The sequence below is a fragment of the Schistocerca serialis genome, unplaced genomic scaffold, assembly GCF_023864345.2.
Source record: "Schistocerca serialis cubense isolate TAMUIC-IGC-003099 unplaced genomic scaffold, iqSchSeri2.2 HiC_scaffold_1260, whole genome shotgun sequence".
NCBI classification, from domain to species: domain Eukaryota; kingdom Metazoa; phylum Arthropoda; class Insecta; order Orthoptera; family Acrididae; genus Schistocerca; species Schistocerca serialis.
Window position 1 is genome coordinate 1401109 of NW_026047470.1, and position 16631 is coordinate 1417739.

Sequence of the window (16631 nt, forward strand, 5' to 3'; positions counted from 1 at the left end):
CTCCATTGGGAAAGTTTGACAGGGTGTCTTCGGCATGTCTATATCTATGTCGTTGGTCCCCTCCCCCCTTCAGAGGCTTACAGCTACTTCTTATCAATCATCAACCACGTGACCTGCTGGGTCGAGACGGTCCCTCTTATTGACATCACGGCCGAGATCATTGCACATTCTTTTGTCTTGGTGGGAGTTGCTCATTTTGTCTGTCTCCTGTCCCTCACAACCAACCAGGGACACCAGTTTGAGTCCATCCTCTTTGCACGACTCTGCAAACTCTGCAGCACCACCAAATTTCACACCACGGCTTACCACCCTCAGGCAAACGGCCTGGTCGAACAGTGGCACCACACACTCAAGGACACACTTATTTGCCATGGTGGCCTATGGTCCGAGGCCTTCCCATGGGTCCTGATGGGTAATCACTCAGCCCATAAAGAAGGCTTGAACACCTCGGTTGCTGAGATTCTATATGGTGAACCCCTCCTCCTTCCCAGTGAGTTTGTCAAGGATTCACTGTCAACCACTACTGTGGATCTTCCCGCTCTGGTTGAATGGATTTGTATGCACATCACTTGCCTCCACCCCCTCTGCTCATCCACAAGGACCTTGATTCATGTGACTTTGTGATGCTGCGGGATGACACCGTGCAAGCAGCCTTGCAGCCACCTTATTTGGGTCCTCATTGCATGCTACGTCACAGTATGAACATGTTCATCATCCACCTACATAGACGTCCACTGACTGTGTCTGCTAATTGACTGAAACTGGTGTGGTCAGTCACCGACCTGCCTCCCGACGCTGCCAACCTACCTTCAGCCGATGTCTCTCCACCTGTGCAGCTGTTGGAACCACGGGACCCTTGCACTGCAGATCCGATGTACCTACTTCTCATGCCAGTTGCTGCCTTCAACTGCCGTGATGGCACAAAGATTATGAATTTGTCTGATGAAGCTTCCCTTCGCTGTGCTCCACACTCTTGGGAGGGGGGTCTGTGGTGTCTCTGGCCCAGAATGCCCTATCTTTGACTCTTACTTCTTTGGACTACTTTATGCTAGCTCATTCTTGGCACACAACTTGTTCTTCTGCCATGTTTGTTCATTTTGTCTCAGTGATTAACAAATGCATATTTGATACTTTGTGTGTGTTGTTACCAACCAACCATATGTGATAACCACAACACCATGGCAAAAATTTCGGTGGATACATGGGGAACCCTGAACACTTTCATCCTATAATACTCTGTTACCTAATTACTGGCCAGCCGCGGTGGCCGTGCGGTTCTGGCGCTGCAGTCCGGAACCGCGAGGCTGCTACGGTCGCAGGTTCGAATCCTGCCACGGGCATGGGTGTGTGTGTGATGTCCTTAGGTTAGTTAGGTTTAAGTATTTCTAAGTTCTAGGGGACTTATGACCTAAGATGTTGAGTCCCATAGTGCTCAGAGCCATTTGAACCATTTTGAACCTAATTACTGATGAAGACAGTCAAAAATCAACTGAATGTTGGTTGATCATGTGCCATGCATCATGAATGATTCGAAGTCATGAGTGGTAATACTTTACGGGTCAAACTGACAGCCCTCTGCAAATCTGTGCACACATACCAATGTATCATGTTGATTAGGTCAACTTTTCATTCATTCTTTTTGTCACACCTAGCTGATACTAATGCTAAATATGCTACATGGTTATTAAATACCAGTCATCCATTCCGCATTGTTCAATCATGTATCAAAAATAAGGAATGGCAACTATTCTTACTAGCTTGTAGAGCATTTTATATGAAATAATGCTATGGACTGGAAGTTTCATTCTACTGTAATCAATATAAAAAGTCTGTTTTGAAGTATAGAAATTGATTGATAACATGTTGTAATGTGATAGAGTTGACCTAAGTGCTTTAGAAGGTAGGCAATGGTTTTTGAACACTGCTGCTCAGATTTCACTTATCTTTGAGAGACTTCTTGAATTATTATTAAGCTACTCCTGTATTTATGTCACAAAATAAAAGACTGGTTCTGAATTTTTCACAAAAGCAAAACAGCTTGTGAAAATACTGAGGAATAATGGCACAGGAAATGTAGATGATGGTAACCCTAAAACTATTGATACTTAAGGCAACTATTTCACTATATTAGTCATGGTGTTTCATATAAATTGTTTGCCTCTGTAACTTACAAAAAATATCTGAGAAGAATATTTATTGAGACAGGTTCACATAACAAAAGCTACACTTTCTGTGGCATTATCAACATAATTTATTGAGTTATTTTGCAGAGAGGTACAGTAACAAAATACTGTTGTTTAAACAGAACTTTAGTTTTTCTGTTATATAGCTGTTGTATTTAAACCAGCTGTGTACAAATCAAATTAAATCACATTTCTATGTGTTTAGTTTGGGAGCTATAAACCTTCAAAGTGTTAGGGGTGGATGCGACATGCTGCCAATAATAGTTGCCTGTATGCAGACAGGTGTTCTAGAGGTGGAATATTGATTTAAGTGAGGTGTTCAAATGTTTACCAATGTTTCTGAACACTCAATGCAATATGCCTTCTACACAACCTGCAGACAAGATGTAGCATAGCCAGTGTCAGGGAGCTGCAAGCTTCCATGATGTGCTGTTAGATGTCATGTTCAGTTAGACTGCGGACCATTGCCTTACACTACAGTATACATGGCAGATTGGACTGTACATGCAAATGGGGTTCAGTGTGCTGCAGATATTGATGTTGAATAAACATGGCATACACATACGAGTATATTGACATATTGCTGACCCTCGGCGAATGCCGACATAATGCCAATGAACCAGAAATGGTGGATGCCATGAGATATCCTTGTTGAAGAGCTCCAGAAGACATTATGTTCTTACGTGTTGAATTATGACTTTGCGAAACAAGTAGTTTGAGAAGGTGTGGTGGTAACAGATGTACACCAGCAAGAAGTGATGAGATGGAGGAATTTGTTTTAGCTGTGATACACCATGATCCTCGTGTTAGCTTATGAGGCATTTCTGCAGTCACTGATATCAGCCTTACATCTGTGTGGTGTATAGTACAGGGTCACTGGTTTCACCCACACCACCTGTCACTGACACAGGACCCGCAGTTGGAGAGCTACTTTCTGCAAATTCAACATGAGTAATTTCACTCTGGGCCACCTTACAAAGTGTTATGTTCTCCAATGAATACAAGTTCACAAATTATGGTGCAGTGAACCATCATAAATGCATTACTGAGCCACAGATAATCATTTGTGAGTAGGTCTTGTCAGTCATCAATGGAGGTGGTCTATTAATGTGTGGTATAGAATCCTTGGGGATGAAATCATTGGTCCACACTATTTTGCAGGTACACTGACAGGTGAGACATATCACACTTTTATCATGGACAGTTTAGGTGCTCCCCTTGAAAATGTCCATCTAGACATTAGAGGCTGTAAGTGGATGTAGCATGAATGTTGCCCAGCCCATTCTGTGTGTGATAATTTGCAAGAACTGAAAAACAGATTATCTGGAAGGTGGCTGGGGTGCTATGGTCTTCAGGAATGGCCTGCACTGTTGCCCAATTTAACAACAGTAGATTTTGTTTTGTGGGGATATCTAAAGAATAATGAGTGTAACACTGAAGCCATAATTCCAGATGGCTTCAAATGGTGCATTGAGGAAGCTTGTTGCTCCTTGACAAAGGCAGTGTGACATCTTGTCCACAGGTACTTTAAAAGGCACATTGTGTTGTGCATTCAGGAAAATCACATATTTCAACACCCCACTTTAAATCAACATTCCACTATCAGAACATCCACCAGCATACAGCCAAGAATTTTGTACAGCATGTTGTATCCACCCCCAACATTATGAATGTTTATGGCTCCCAAACCAAACATAACAGAAATGTGATTTAAACTGATTTGTACACACCTGGTTTAAGTGCATCAGTTACATAACAGGAAAAAAAACAATGTTTCACTATCTCATTGCTGTACCCTTCAAGAGATTTGTACACAGTTGTTTTAAGTACATCAGCTACATGACAGAAAAACTAGTTCGTTTAAAAAAATTGTATCTTATTGCTGTACCTTTCAGGAAAATAACTCAGTAAACTTATTGATAAACCTGCAGAAAGTATAACTTTTCTTATGTGGACCTGTCTCAATAAATATTCTTGTCATGTATTATTTTGTAAGTTACAAAGGCAAATAATTTATCTGACACACCCTGCATATCTTTCCAGCATAGTTTCACTTTCTTAGCATCTGTTACTTGAGTTTTGAATCACTGGCAGAAATTTGTTAAACAGTTACTAGCAGAGAAAAAGATACTAAGCTTTTTTATAATCAGTCTCATTTTTACTGGCAGAAGTACTCAATGTAACAATTTAGTGATTTTAAAGCATCATAAGCAGAACTAGTGGACAGGCTGTTTTTGTTCACTTGTCAACTTTACCATGGATTATTCCACAGAACACAATAATCAGAAGCAACAAAATGTTCTACTAAATACTTGCGGTGACGAACCATCTGTATGAATGATAGTTGTCAGTGACTCATAGTCTACTCTGGTTCTGTGTGTTTAATTTTGACTGCTGCCTTTTAAAAGTCGTTGGAATTTTCTGCTTATTTATTATCAGCTACGTAGGATCATTTCTCTGAATTTGTGTTGTGAAAATTAATGGAGTAGGTATGCACTGGAACTCTTTCCATGCCACAGTGCACAACTGTTACACATGCAAGTTAGTGCCTGACTGTTAGTAATACAAACAAAGTAGACTAATAGATATTAAAAATTTCACAATACATGAGAATATTACCATCATTTACAAGCTACATCAAATACGCATATCATAGGGGAGTTAATTCTCAGTATTTGTTAGAATAATTACAAACAGTAGAGATAATATCGTGCAATATTTCACAAGGTTCTGTGGTATGTTACTCAAACAGCAAGCAATGCAAGTGTGGCTCAGTATGCCTGTACATTGTATACAATATTTTATTTGTGTGACAAATGTTTCAGTAGCTCAGAAGCAGACATGTTGTGCTGATTACAAAGAAAATCAATCATGATGCACCTTCTCACAACAAATGTAGGAGCATGCTCCTAGTAAAATACTTGTTAAAAACAAAACAGATATGGTACAGTGAAGGTCATACAATCTGAACTCATTGTTCATGAGTAACAATGAAAGCTAACAGTTTCTACAAGAACTGACACTGCTGAGAGATAGTGTGTGTTTTTTTAACATCTCTTCATACTACTTGCATTTCAGTGCTCACCTCTTGCAGTGATCAGCAGTGCTTGTTTCAAACCAGAAGATGCTATCGTTGATGGATGTGAGTGAGAGAACAGAGAGTATTATTGATGTTAGCACAACACATTTATTTATATATATATACAGACAGGCAGACAAACCAACTGTTCTGAGTGGAATATGTGCGACATACCTGAATAACGCATGACACGACGTCTGTCCTGTGACTCGACTCGTCTGCCTCTGGAGAGCACCTCCGAGTACTGTCCCTCTCTCTCTCACTTTCTCACTCTGTCTTTACTTGCTTTTTACAAACATTTTATATTATTTTTACAGATTTGGCTTCCATAGGCATTGTCCTAATTTGTTGTGAGATGGATGAATAAATAAAAACTCCAGTTTTATTTCTCCATAAAAACATTCACTTTTCGAGAACTAGCAACACGCTAACAGATAAAAGTAGATATATGTGTGCATTGTACTGTGAGGGAAAACTATCCAACCAGTTTTTAATAGACACTGTGAGATTCTTTATTTCTAATTCTTTGGCACTGGGTTGCTTACGTTCTTTAAATAATTTTGTCTGGATTTTTTTGAGTGTTGAAAGACTTGCAAATTGCTGTCTTCCAACCCTCTTCCTAGCAGTAATACGAGGAAGAAATGCCTAATGTACAAGAGAGCAATCCACGTCCATACGTACTCCCATTTGACGTGAGGTCTTTGTTCTGGCAGCGGAAGCCTTGGAACCCTTCTGCGCATCTGCAACATAAATGAGAATTCCATTTCCTTGTTGCACAATTTCACAATGAATCACTGTGAGAAATAAAACATTCAGTTATCTATTCATAGTACATAAAGATCTTCTGAGAACTACATTTTATTTTCTTCAGAAATGGTACAGTGACCAAAACAGTAATATAAAAAGGATTACTAATAAGTACAACTCATTTAAAAATCAGGTATCAGTAACCATTTAAGAGGCACATTAAGTCATAATTGATTAACCATGAATATCAAACTGTAAGTTTTCCCTCTGCTAATTTAACTGCACTTTTTTGTTGACTTCATTAGTTTTGGCAGCTTTTTTGTGTCTTATAAAGACTGAGATTTCTTGCTAGAGGACAGAGGTAAGGCTGTAGAAACATATGTAGCTTGGGGACAGCTAGATACAGCCATAGAGAAATTAAACAAACATTTCGAGAAAAGAAAAGCAGCTCTGAATATCAAGAGCTCAGATGGAAAGCAAGCACTAAGCAAAGAAGGGAAGTTGACTGGTGGAATGAGTATATAGAGGGACTACACAAGGGAAATGAAGGCAGTATTATAGAAACAAAAGAGGTTGTAGATGAGATGGGAGATAATGCTACTGTGGGAAGAATTTGACAGAGCACTGAAAGACCTAAGTCGAATCAAGGCACCTGGAGTAAAGACATTATTCAGAACTACACATATCCTTGGGACAGCTAGCAGTAACAGGACTATTCCACCTAGTGTGCAAGACGTGTGAGACTGGCAAAATACCCTCAGACTTCAAGAAGAATGTAATAACAACAATTCCAAAAAAAAAAAACAAAAAACAGGAAGATGTGTTAAGTAAAGGTAAGCCCATGTTTATGGCTTTTGTAGATTTGGAAAAAGCTTTTCACTATGTCAACTGGAATAAACTCTGAAATTCTGAAGGCAGCTGGGGTACAATACAGGAAGTGAAAAGTATAAAGGTATACTCATGTTGTACAGAAACCAGATGACAGTTATAAGAGTCAAGGGGCATGAAGGGGCACAGTGGCTGAGTAAGGAATGAGGCAGCATTGTAGCCTATTGCTGATTTTATTCAATTTGTAGATTGAACAAGCAGTAAAGGAAGCCAACTAAAAATCTCGAGGAGGAGTTAAAGTTCAGGGAGAAGAAATACAAACTGAATTTTTTTCAAGGGGGCATTTGCCGGTGACATTGTAATTCTGTCAGAGACACCAAAGATCTTTGAAGACCAATTGAATGGAGTGAATAGTGTCTTGAAAGGATGAACATTATCAAAATCAAAACAAGGGTAACGGAATGGAGTTGAGTTAAATCAGGTGATGCTGAGGGTCTTTGATTAGGAAACAAAGACACTAAAACTGGTAGATGAGTTTTGCAGTTTGGGCAGCAAAATAACTGATAATGACTGAAGTAGAGAGGATACAAAATTTACTGTGGCAACAGTAAGAAAAGCATTTCTGAAGAGGAGAAATTTCTTAACATCAAATATAGACTGAACTGACAAACTACCTATTTGCTTCTGTCTTGGGTTCTTTGGCCGGCATTTGTCTGATGATTTTACTGACATTTTGCCAGCACAAGTGGCTGGAATAATCAAAGCTTCACCCTCCATTGCCAGTGGTGAACTGGAGCTGAGCTTGTGGCCACAGACTATATGTACCTGATGCGCCAACATCTGAGGGCTTCTCCGTGGTCATTTCCGGTGCGGTTCTCCTCTTGCTACCTGCGACGGTCATTTGCTGCAGTACAGTAAGCCAGGATCTGTTTACTTTAAGGCTTTCCTCTTTCTTGTTGAAGCTGTTCTTGTGTTTGTGTATTTCTACAGCTTCTCAAAACATGTGGGTGTGATAGTGCTTCTCTACAGCCAGAACTTCCATGTCGGAGAATTTTATTACATGGTCTTTCTCACTCAGTGCGTGCTCTGCCACAGCCAATTTCTCCACCTGCCCCAATGTGCAATGTTGCCTATGTTCTTTGATTGTGGTGTTGATCGATTGTCCAGTCATTCCAATGTAAACTTTTCCGCTTGTGCATGGTAAGCGGTATATTCCCGACACTGCAAGTGGGTCCCTTTTATCCTTTGCCGATCTAAAACATTCTTTGATCTTCCTTGTCGGTTTGAAAATTGTCTTTGGCTGGCCGGTGTGGCCGTGCGGTTCTAGGCGCTTCAGTCTGGAACCGCGTGACCGCTACGGTCACAGATTCGAATCCTGCCTCGGGCATGGATGTGTGTGATGTCCTTAGTTAGGTTTAATTAGTTCTAAGTTCTAGGCGACTGATGACCTCAGAAGTTAAGTCGCTTAGTGCTCAGAGCCATTTGAACCATTTTTGAAAATTGTCTTTACGCCATGTTTGTGCAATATATGGCCGATTCTGTCCGTCACTCTGGGAATGTATGGCAGAAAGGCCGTACCCGACATTTCTTTTCCTGATTTCTTATTTCGCCAAGTGTTTGGCTCTGTTACACTTCTAATATAATTTGTGGAGTACCCATTGCTCCTCAGAACACTTTCCAGATGTTGCATTTCATGTTTGAGGTGCTGTGGCTCACATATTTGTCCTGCTCGCATTACGAGCGTATGAAGGTTCGAAAGCATATCGGGTGCAGTAGTTACAGATGTAGGGGCTTGCAAAGGATAGACTAGCATGAAGAGTTGGATCAAACCTGTCTTCAGACTGAAGACCACAACAGCAACACAAATGACTGACACATAAACCTACCCAACGGGTGCACTCTGATTTTGATCAGCTTTGAATATTTTGTAGTGTACATCAAAATGAGAGACACAAATATTTTTATACATTTCCATACAGCTGTTAAGGGAGTGAGACACCCTGATGAAAAAAAATTAAGTTTATATTTCTGAATGAATACCATTGAAACAGTAACATAAAAAAAAACCTTCAAATTAAAGTTCTATAGTTTTTAATGTATGTTATAATAGTGCACCTAGATTTGTTGAAGACATCATCTTTTTTCCAAATCCTCTCCATCTCACTATTTTGTTTTTCATTTTGACATTTCACAAATATCAAAATGTACAGCATCATTAACACTAAGTTCAAATATATATGTACGATAAAGTGACACTCCCCAACGCATTTGCCAGAAATAAGCTAGAGTACCTCTAAATCACTGTACATGGGCCTGATATGTGTTCAGTTCAATTTCAATTGTGATATGTGTTGCTTAAAGCATTTCCCACATATATCTGTATGTGTGTGTGTGTGTGTACTTCTTTTTTAATTTTTTTTCTACTCAGTTTGTAATATTTTCAGATTTAATTAATTTATGTTTGAAATTGTTTGTAAATTATTGTTGTAACATTATCATAAATTTGTGCAAAAAAGAGGAAGTGCAGAATTGCTTGGGTCAAAAAAATGCAGAATGTACTTTAAATTTTGCCAACCAAACAGAGATACAACAACACATGTCTTTGCTGAACCACTTCATTAAATATCACTGAATTTTGTGTTAATGATGATATACATTTTCTATTGGTCAAATGTCGAAATGAAAACAAAATAGTAAGTGGATTTAAAAAAAATACTTTTTTCAACAAATCTTGGTGCACTGTTATAACATAAATTAAAAACAATAGAACTCTTGTTTGAAGTTTTTGTGTATCTGTTACCATTTCAACTGTATTTATTCAGAAACATTAAAATTAACTATTTCAAGGTGGTGTTACACCCTGTTAACAGAATGTCTCTTATCCTGCACTGTACTAAAAAGTATTCAAAGATGATCAAAATCAAGGTGTATCCCTTGGGTAGGTTTACTTGTGAATATTGAATAGTGAAGTTTTTTTTGAATATTACTAACAAAGTTGCAGATGAAGTGACATTATGATGACATCTTCTAGGTTTATCAACCAAGTGGCAGCATCTTGTTGATGCAAGTGAGTTTTTTTATTAATCCTCTTCATATCTATATAACAGATTTGAGGAGGGAGTTACTAAGCAGTTAACAGAAGAGGAGATTCCATTGAAGACTGAAGTTAGTTCAGTCAATGTAGTCAGATTACTGATCCCAAAAGGCTAGCATTTTAGCTCCATCTTAGGCCTACCTTTTTATCTGTTATTTAGTTAATTACTTATATAAGAACATGAATCATCCAGCATGCCATATCGATACCTATTACCTTTCTACTGAAATAATGGTAATAATGTTTCAGTTTTGCTTTTACAGAAGTACATACCAGAAATTAATATGTAAGAGACAGTAATGCAGGTGTATCACAAATCACAAGGTTTTACCATCAGTAGAGTGTCTTTCATGCAATAAAAAAAATTAAAAATGGTTTAGAGGTTGTTCAGCGATGTATTTTATTGGATCATTCAGAGTGTTTTGCGGAAGTAAACCTCGCTATATTTTCATGTGCCTGTGGCCATTTGTGTAACAGCCAAGAAGCTCCTATGAAAATGTGTAGTTCCAGATTGTGATACATGTACTATGTAAAGATTTAAGTGCACTCAAAAGAATACATGTAAATGCTGGAGGACATGGAACAGCTTTTGACTGATCATACTGAAGTTTTAAGGCATAAAGTAAAATCTCTATACATTAAGCCTCAAAAATTCTATGGCATAAAGTAAAATCTCCATACACCAACATTCAAAAATTCTATAAGTCCACACTCTCTCGCTACATGAAGTAATACATGTGTGCCACTAATAAATAAGTTTGACTCTCTGTACTGTGAAATGCATCAAGGGAATCTGTAACATGTAACTGAAGAAGATTTAAGGGACTCAGTCTATATATACAAGGGTAGTGATGGTTCACTCCTGACACATATTATCAAGCATAAAATATGAGATTTTTGTGTCAGCAAGTCATGAGAGAGCAACTCCCAGCAGCATGACTATTCTGCTAGCCACTGATACTGTGTTTCAGACCTTCTCCACAGCAATCACAATTTAAAAGCATTCAGGAAATATACATGAAACCAGATGTTCCAATGCAGGAAATCATTAAGGAAGTTGTAATGGACTATAGAAAAACCAATAACTATTGTGCTGTATTAATTGGAGGTACAATTGACATTTATAGGAATAATCTAGTGAATGCTGCCGCCAGTCTAAAGAAGCTCTGGCCACAGCTGAGAACCAGAGCATAATGAGATACAACTTAAACATTATGTCTACTTTGAATGTAAACACTGAAATTCGTAAGCTAAGAGGCAGTTTCAGGAGGCCTACCAAATATATCCAAATACTAGCTTTCTTAGTGTAGATTTTCTCAACAGGTGCTGCCATGCTGCTATACAAAACATAGCATCTTCTGAAAAGAAAGGACAAGACATTTCCATTTGGAAATATCAGTAAAGTGTTGGATGACACTAACCAAACATAATGGCAACACGTCACACTGGTCATTCCACTGGGCTAGTCTGGAAAAATCATGCAGCATATAAATCTGTCATGGATGCAGAAACAGCAGCAGAGTCAGAAATGATGGGTAGTGAACAGCAAACTATGAAGTACAGCTTATCAACACCAACTGTACAACAAACATCTGCAGCACCAGCAGAAGCAAGCAGCACATCATGGTCAGTGAGGCTCAGATGGCTTGTGCTTTCCAAGAAATTTTGATGTCACACAAGGAAAGGGACAGAACATGACACTGCAAAATGTCAATGCAATTGTAAACATTTCCTATGCTAGTCACTCACAGATTTTAAGCATCCAAAGACTGAGAAACAATTCATTAGCACTTGATTTTTTTGATTTTTTAATAAACAGTGTCAATTGTGATTGTATTTATATTGTGGGTAATCAATGGTGTCAATATTGATTGGATGTAAATTGTGGGACACTGCTACAGGAAAGTTGGACTAAGTAATATCAACATACATCTGTGTATAAATTATCAAGTCAGTACTGGTACTGCAGGAATGATGCAAAAATGGGGGAGTACATATCTTTAGTAAATCACGTATCAGATACAAAAGAAGGTGTGAAACAAAATTCTTTAGTGTAGCGGGGAGGGGGGGGGGGGGGGGGGGGGGAATTACACCAGCCATGAAATTGTATAAAGTGCGGGGTAAAGTCATTGTCATTGTGTCATTGCCGTTTATAGACAAATATTCACTAATCACTTAAAAACACTGCTGGACATTCTATTTATTGAAGGAAATACTTCAGTTGTCTGTGTGGGCTTCAGTAAAAATTAAATGTTGTGTGACTAGGGCGTCCCGTCGGGTGACCATTCGCCAGCTGCAAGTCTTTTGATGTGATGCCACTTCAGCGACTTGCGTGTCGATGGGGATGAAATGATGATGATTAGGACAACACAACATCTAGTCTCTGAGTGGAGAAAATCTCTGGCCCAGCTGGGAATTGAACCCGGGCCCTTAGGATTGACATTCTATCGCACTGACCACTCAGCTACCAGGGGCGGACACTTCTGTAAATCTCATGAAGAAAAGGTGGCTGAAAGATTAGTTCTTGAATCTCTTATTCAGGTATATAACCTATAACAATGACAAAGACTGCAGACTCGTAGACAACATCCTTGTTAATATTAAACCTATGAAAGTAGGAAATAGAAAATTCAGATTTAGGCATATCAAGTGACAGTTCTCTTGCCTTCAAAATGCCTTCAATACTATTGAAACAAACAAAAGCACATTACACATACAAAAGAAATATTTCTACAGAAAACTGTGCAAAATTTATAAATATCATAGGTAATGAGGTTTGGACAAAAGTACTGTCACTAGCAAACACAAGTGAGGAGTATAATGCTATTTCCTGAATCATAATGGGAAACTTTCCAAAGAAGCTTGTGGTTATGATGAATGGGCATAGATAGAGGATGTATGCTGGCAACAAACTGTAACTTATCGCTAGTTGTGACCTAGGTGCCTTCTTTCATAACACATGTCATTGGTACTCTACCTCCTGATGCCAGTTTCTCAGAATGCCGCAGATGGAAACTGGTATCACAAGATGTGTTTGGTTCTTGGTACCCAACTAACTTAAATTTACATGAATTTCTATGGTCTCAGCATTTCTTTTTCTTAATTATTCCTTTTCTTCAATCCCTTTTATTTTAAATCTATTTTATTTTCTGACCTGTCTATTTCTCTCCCTGCATCCCCCTGCCCCCTCACCTATCTACCACATACGATACACTTTGCCCTCCAGCCTTATTGATTCTTGCACTGTTGTAATATCCGTCTTGCTTATTACTGTATCTTTCACATTTAAGTTCTCAGGTTTTCAAATTTCCTGTAGAGCACGCATCAACAATCAGTCTTTCCTTCTCAACCCTTCTAGTAAGTCACCTCTGACATGAAATTCTGGGTAACTTTTCTGTAACTCTCCCCATTTACTAAACCTTGCCAGTCCTTTTCCTTCACCCCTCTTACTTTCTCTTCAACTGTTCTGCCAGAAGAAGGCACAAGTGGCTGCATAAGCTTGTGTACTTGGTGTCTTTTATTGAATCATTTATGGTTAGACCATATGAGGTTAAAGGTGTGTGTGATTTCAAAATAGCTCCAATTTGATGTGTTCGACAGCAACATCGTGGAGAATTAGTTCTCGAGCCACTTATAATAGCTTGTTAAGCTTTAACCATCCACTTATTATAGGCAGTGGGGTGATAGTGTGAGGATGAGTTGACACCATACTGGCAAACACCAAAGCTATTTATGTTTATTAACAATTCTATGAACTGCCTAACTAGTTCTGTTTAGCCTAGGTAAGTAGTTAGAACCTGTTTCACCATCATCGTCATAAATTTTATTTTCTTGCACTGAATTAATATGATGTTGCATTTATCTTTGGAAGCATTCATATAATACTTATTTTATGCATATGGTGAATTAATATTGTGGATATTTCTAATTTGTAGCTATGTACAGAATAATTTTGGGGAAATGCAATCTGTAGGACACTAGTGCAACCCATTGTTGAGTACTGATCGAGTGTTCGGAATCCATACAAGGTTGGATTAGAGAAAGACATCGAATCAGTTTAGAGGTGGGCTGCAAGATTTGTTACTGGTAGGTTACAACAACACACATGTATTACAGAGATCCTTTGGGAACTCAAATGGGAACCAATGGAGGAAAGGTGACATTCTTTAGGGTACCGGTATTTGAGGCTATCAGTAGAATGACTCTACAGCCACTAAAATACCTCTCGTGTAAGGCCACAAAGATGTGATTAGAGAGATTAGGTCTCATATGGAGGCTTACAGCCATTTTCTGCTTGCTTTATTTACTGAGTGGAATAGTGCGGTGGTTAGCACACTAAACTCACATTCTCAAGGACAATGGTTCAAGCCCATGTCCAGCCATTCTGGATAGATTTTCCAGGATTTCCCACAACTGCTTAAGGCAAATGGTTCCTTTGAAAGGACTCAGCCGCTTTCCTTCTCCATCCTTCCTTAATCTGAGCTTGTGCTCCATCTCTAATGACCTCATTGTCAATGGGATGTTAAACACTAATTTCCTCCCTCCTCGTCCTTGCTTTATTTGCAAGTGGAACAGGAAAGGAAATGTCTAGTAATGGTACAGGGTACTCTCTGGCTGCACCATATTGTGGCTTGCAGGGTATGTATGCAGATGTAGTCAGACTGTGTAAGTTGTTTGTTACTCCCTGAAGTAAAACTACTGAGTCTACCATTACTATAAGCACATAAAACAATAATTTTTCAAACAGAATATCTGGTAGCCTCTAATGCTTATTGCTAAAACAACTCCATTCATAATCATAGAACCAGAAGTTGTCATAACATTCATGTCCCCCAAACCAGAACACCTTCCTGTCAAAAAAAGTGCCCCAGAACAACTGACCAGTCTACATCAAACTGGAAAAGAATGTAACCTGATTAAGAACAAAATAAAATTATTTCTGATGATTTTTGATCATCAGATGATATAAAATCATTGGGTACTTAAGATAATTATGAATAATTATACATACGCACATTAAAGTATAGACTTAAGTCAGAGCATATCAAAGTCAGATTTTATATTATCTTTGATATCTCTGATGGCTGTAGATATTACAGGATCAAACATGAATAAAGAAGTTGTGTTGTACTTACTGGCAAGCTAGCTCTCCTACAGCCTTAATCAAGATGCATGTCCCGCCATTCATGCAGTATTCGACAGGGCAAGGTTCTCCATAGAACGGTGGTATCCTGTCTGTAAAGCACCAAATACAAGCAAAATAATTGCAGCTTGGAGACCGAATACCATTAAATTATAATGAGCATATACCCAAACCAAACTATGTTAAGTTGCAACTCAGATAAATGTGCAAATAACTACATGGGAAAAGATTACTAACTATTGAAGCTGAAGAGTTTTTACTTTTGTAATTCTCATCAAGTTGTCATTATCCTCATCAATTGAAATAAAAGTTCTGAATATTTCAAAATGTTATTGGCAGTGAGATTTTGGGGTGGTTGCTCATAGCAAAATTTTTGCTCTGTTAGATTGTGTGGTGGCTGTTGTCAAAAATTTGTGCTGCATATTAGTAGGAATGTAAATAAAAAGCCAATAAACCATGATAGTCGAGGCGTTCAGATGAGATAATGTTCCCCTCAGAAACATAATGAAATTTCTATTGTTTTCAGTATTTTCCATACAATTGTCCTGTTAAAGAGTGCATTATGAATTACATTGTAGCACTGTACAACCATTTTGTAGTAACCAGTTATTTAACTTACATCTACAATTTTTTTTCCATTATGTTATCTTTAGATGTCCTCATTTCAACCTCAAAAAGCAGTAAGACCCTGTACGTTGGCCATCTGGTCAATCATTTTCAACAATTTCTGTTCCTACTTTATACACTCATTCCTATGTAACCAGTTTAAGACTTTCAGTTCCATAAGTGAAGCTTTGAATGTTGACTTTGAATTTTTTCTGGAACTACATCCATACTCTGCAAACCACTGGGAAGTGCATGGCAGGGGAAATGTTCCATTTTACTTATTTGGGCATTTTCCCACTTCATTCTCGTATGGAGCATGGGAAGAACGAGTGTTTAAATACCTCGTTTTGTGCTGTAATTAATATAATTTTATCCTCATGATCCATATGAGAGCAATAGTGTGTTATAGAAATCCTCCCGAACAGGCCATGAAGGCCCAATGGTACCGACCGGCTGCCATGTCGTCCTCAGCTCACAGGCGTCACTGGATGCGGATATGGAGGGCTTGTGGTCAGCACACCACTCTCCCGGCCGTGTGTCAGTTTCCGAGACCAGAGCCGCTACTTCTCAATCAAGCAACTCCTCAGTTTGCCTCACAAGGGCTGAGTGTACCCCTCTTGCCAAAAGCACTTGTTAGACCAGATGGTCACCTATCCAAGTGCTAGCCCAGCCCGACAGTGCTTAACTTTGGTGATCTGACGGGAACCGGTGTTACCACTGTGTCAAGGCCATTGGCAGTGTGTTATAGGCCTGGTGCTAAAGTCATTTTTTAAAGTTGGTTCTTTGTAAGCAGAATTTCTTGGGACAGTTTACATCTGTCTTCACAAGTCTGCCAGTTCACTTCTTTCAACATCTTTGTGACATTCTCCCGTAGCTCAGACAAATTGGTGCTGCCCTTGTCTGTTTACGTTTAGTATCCTCTGTTAGCCCTATTTGGAATGGGTCCCACAC

At 38.8% G+C, this 16631-nt stretch overlaps 1 protein-coding gene and 1 pseudogene across 1 annotated transcript in view; both read right to left on the reverse strand.

The window, feature by feature from the left end:
* Positions 1–16631, reverse strand: part of LOC126438124 (pro-neuregulin-2, membrane-bound isoform-like) — a 185604-nt gene that overhangs the window by 81199 nt on the left and 87774 nt on the right. Inside the window, exons 4-5 of the mRNA XM_050090490.1 lie at positions 15067–15166; positions 5944–6002 (exon numbers count right to left, since the gene is read on the reverse strand). Coding sequence (XP_049946447.1) covers positions 5944–6002; positions 15067–15166 — 159 coding nt within the window. The remainder of the gene's footprint in view (positions 1–5943; positions 6003–15066; positions 15167–16631) is intronic.
* Positions 16299–16416, reverse strand: LOC126438131 (5S ribosomal RNA; annotated as a pseudogene).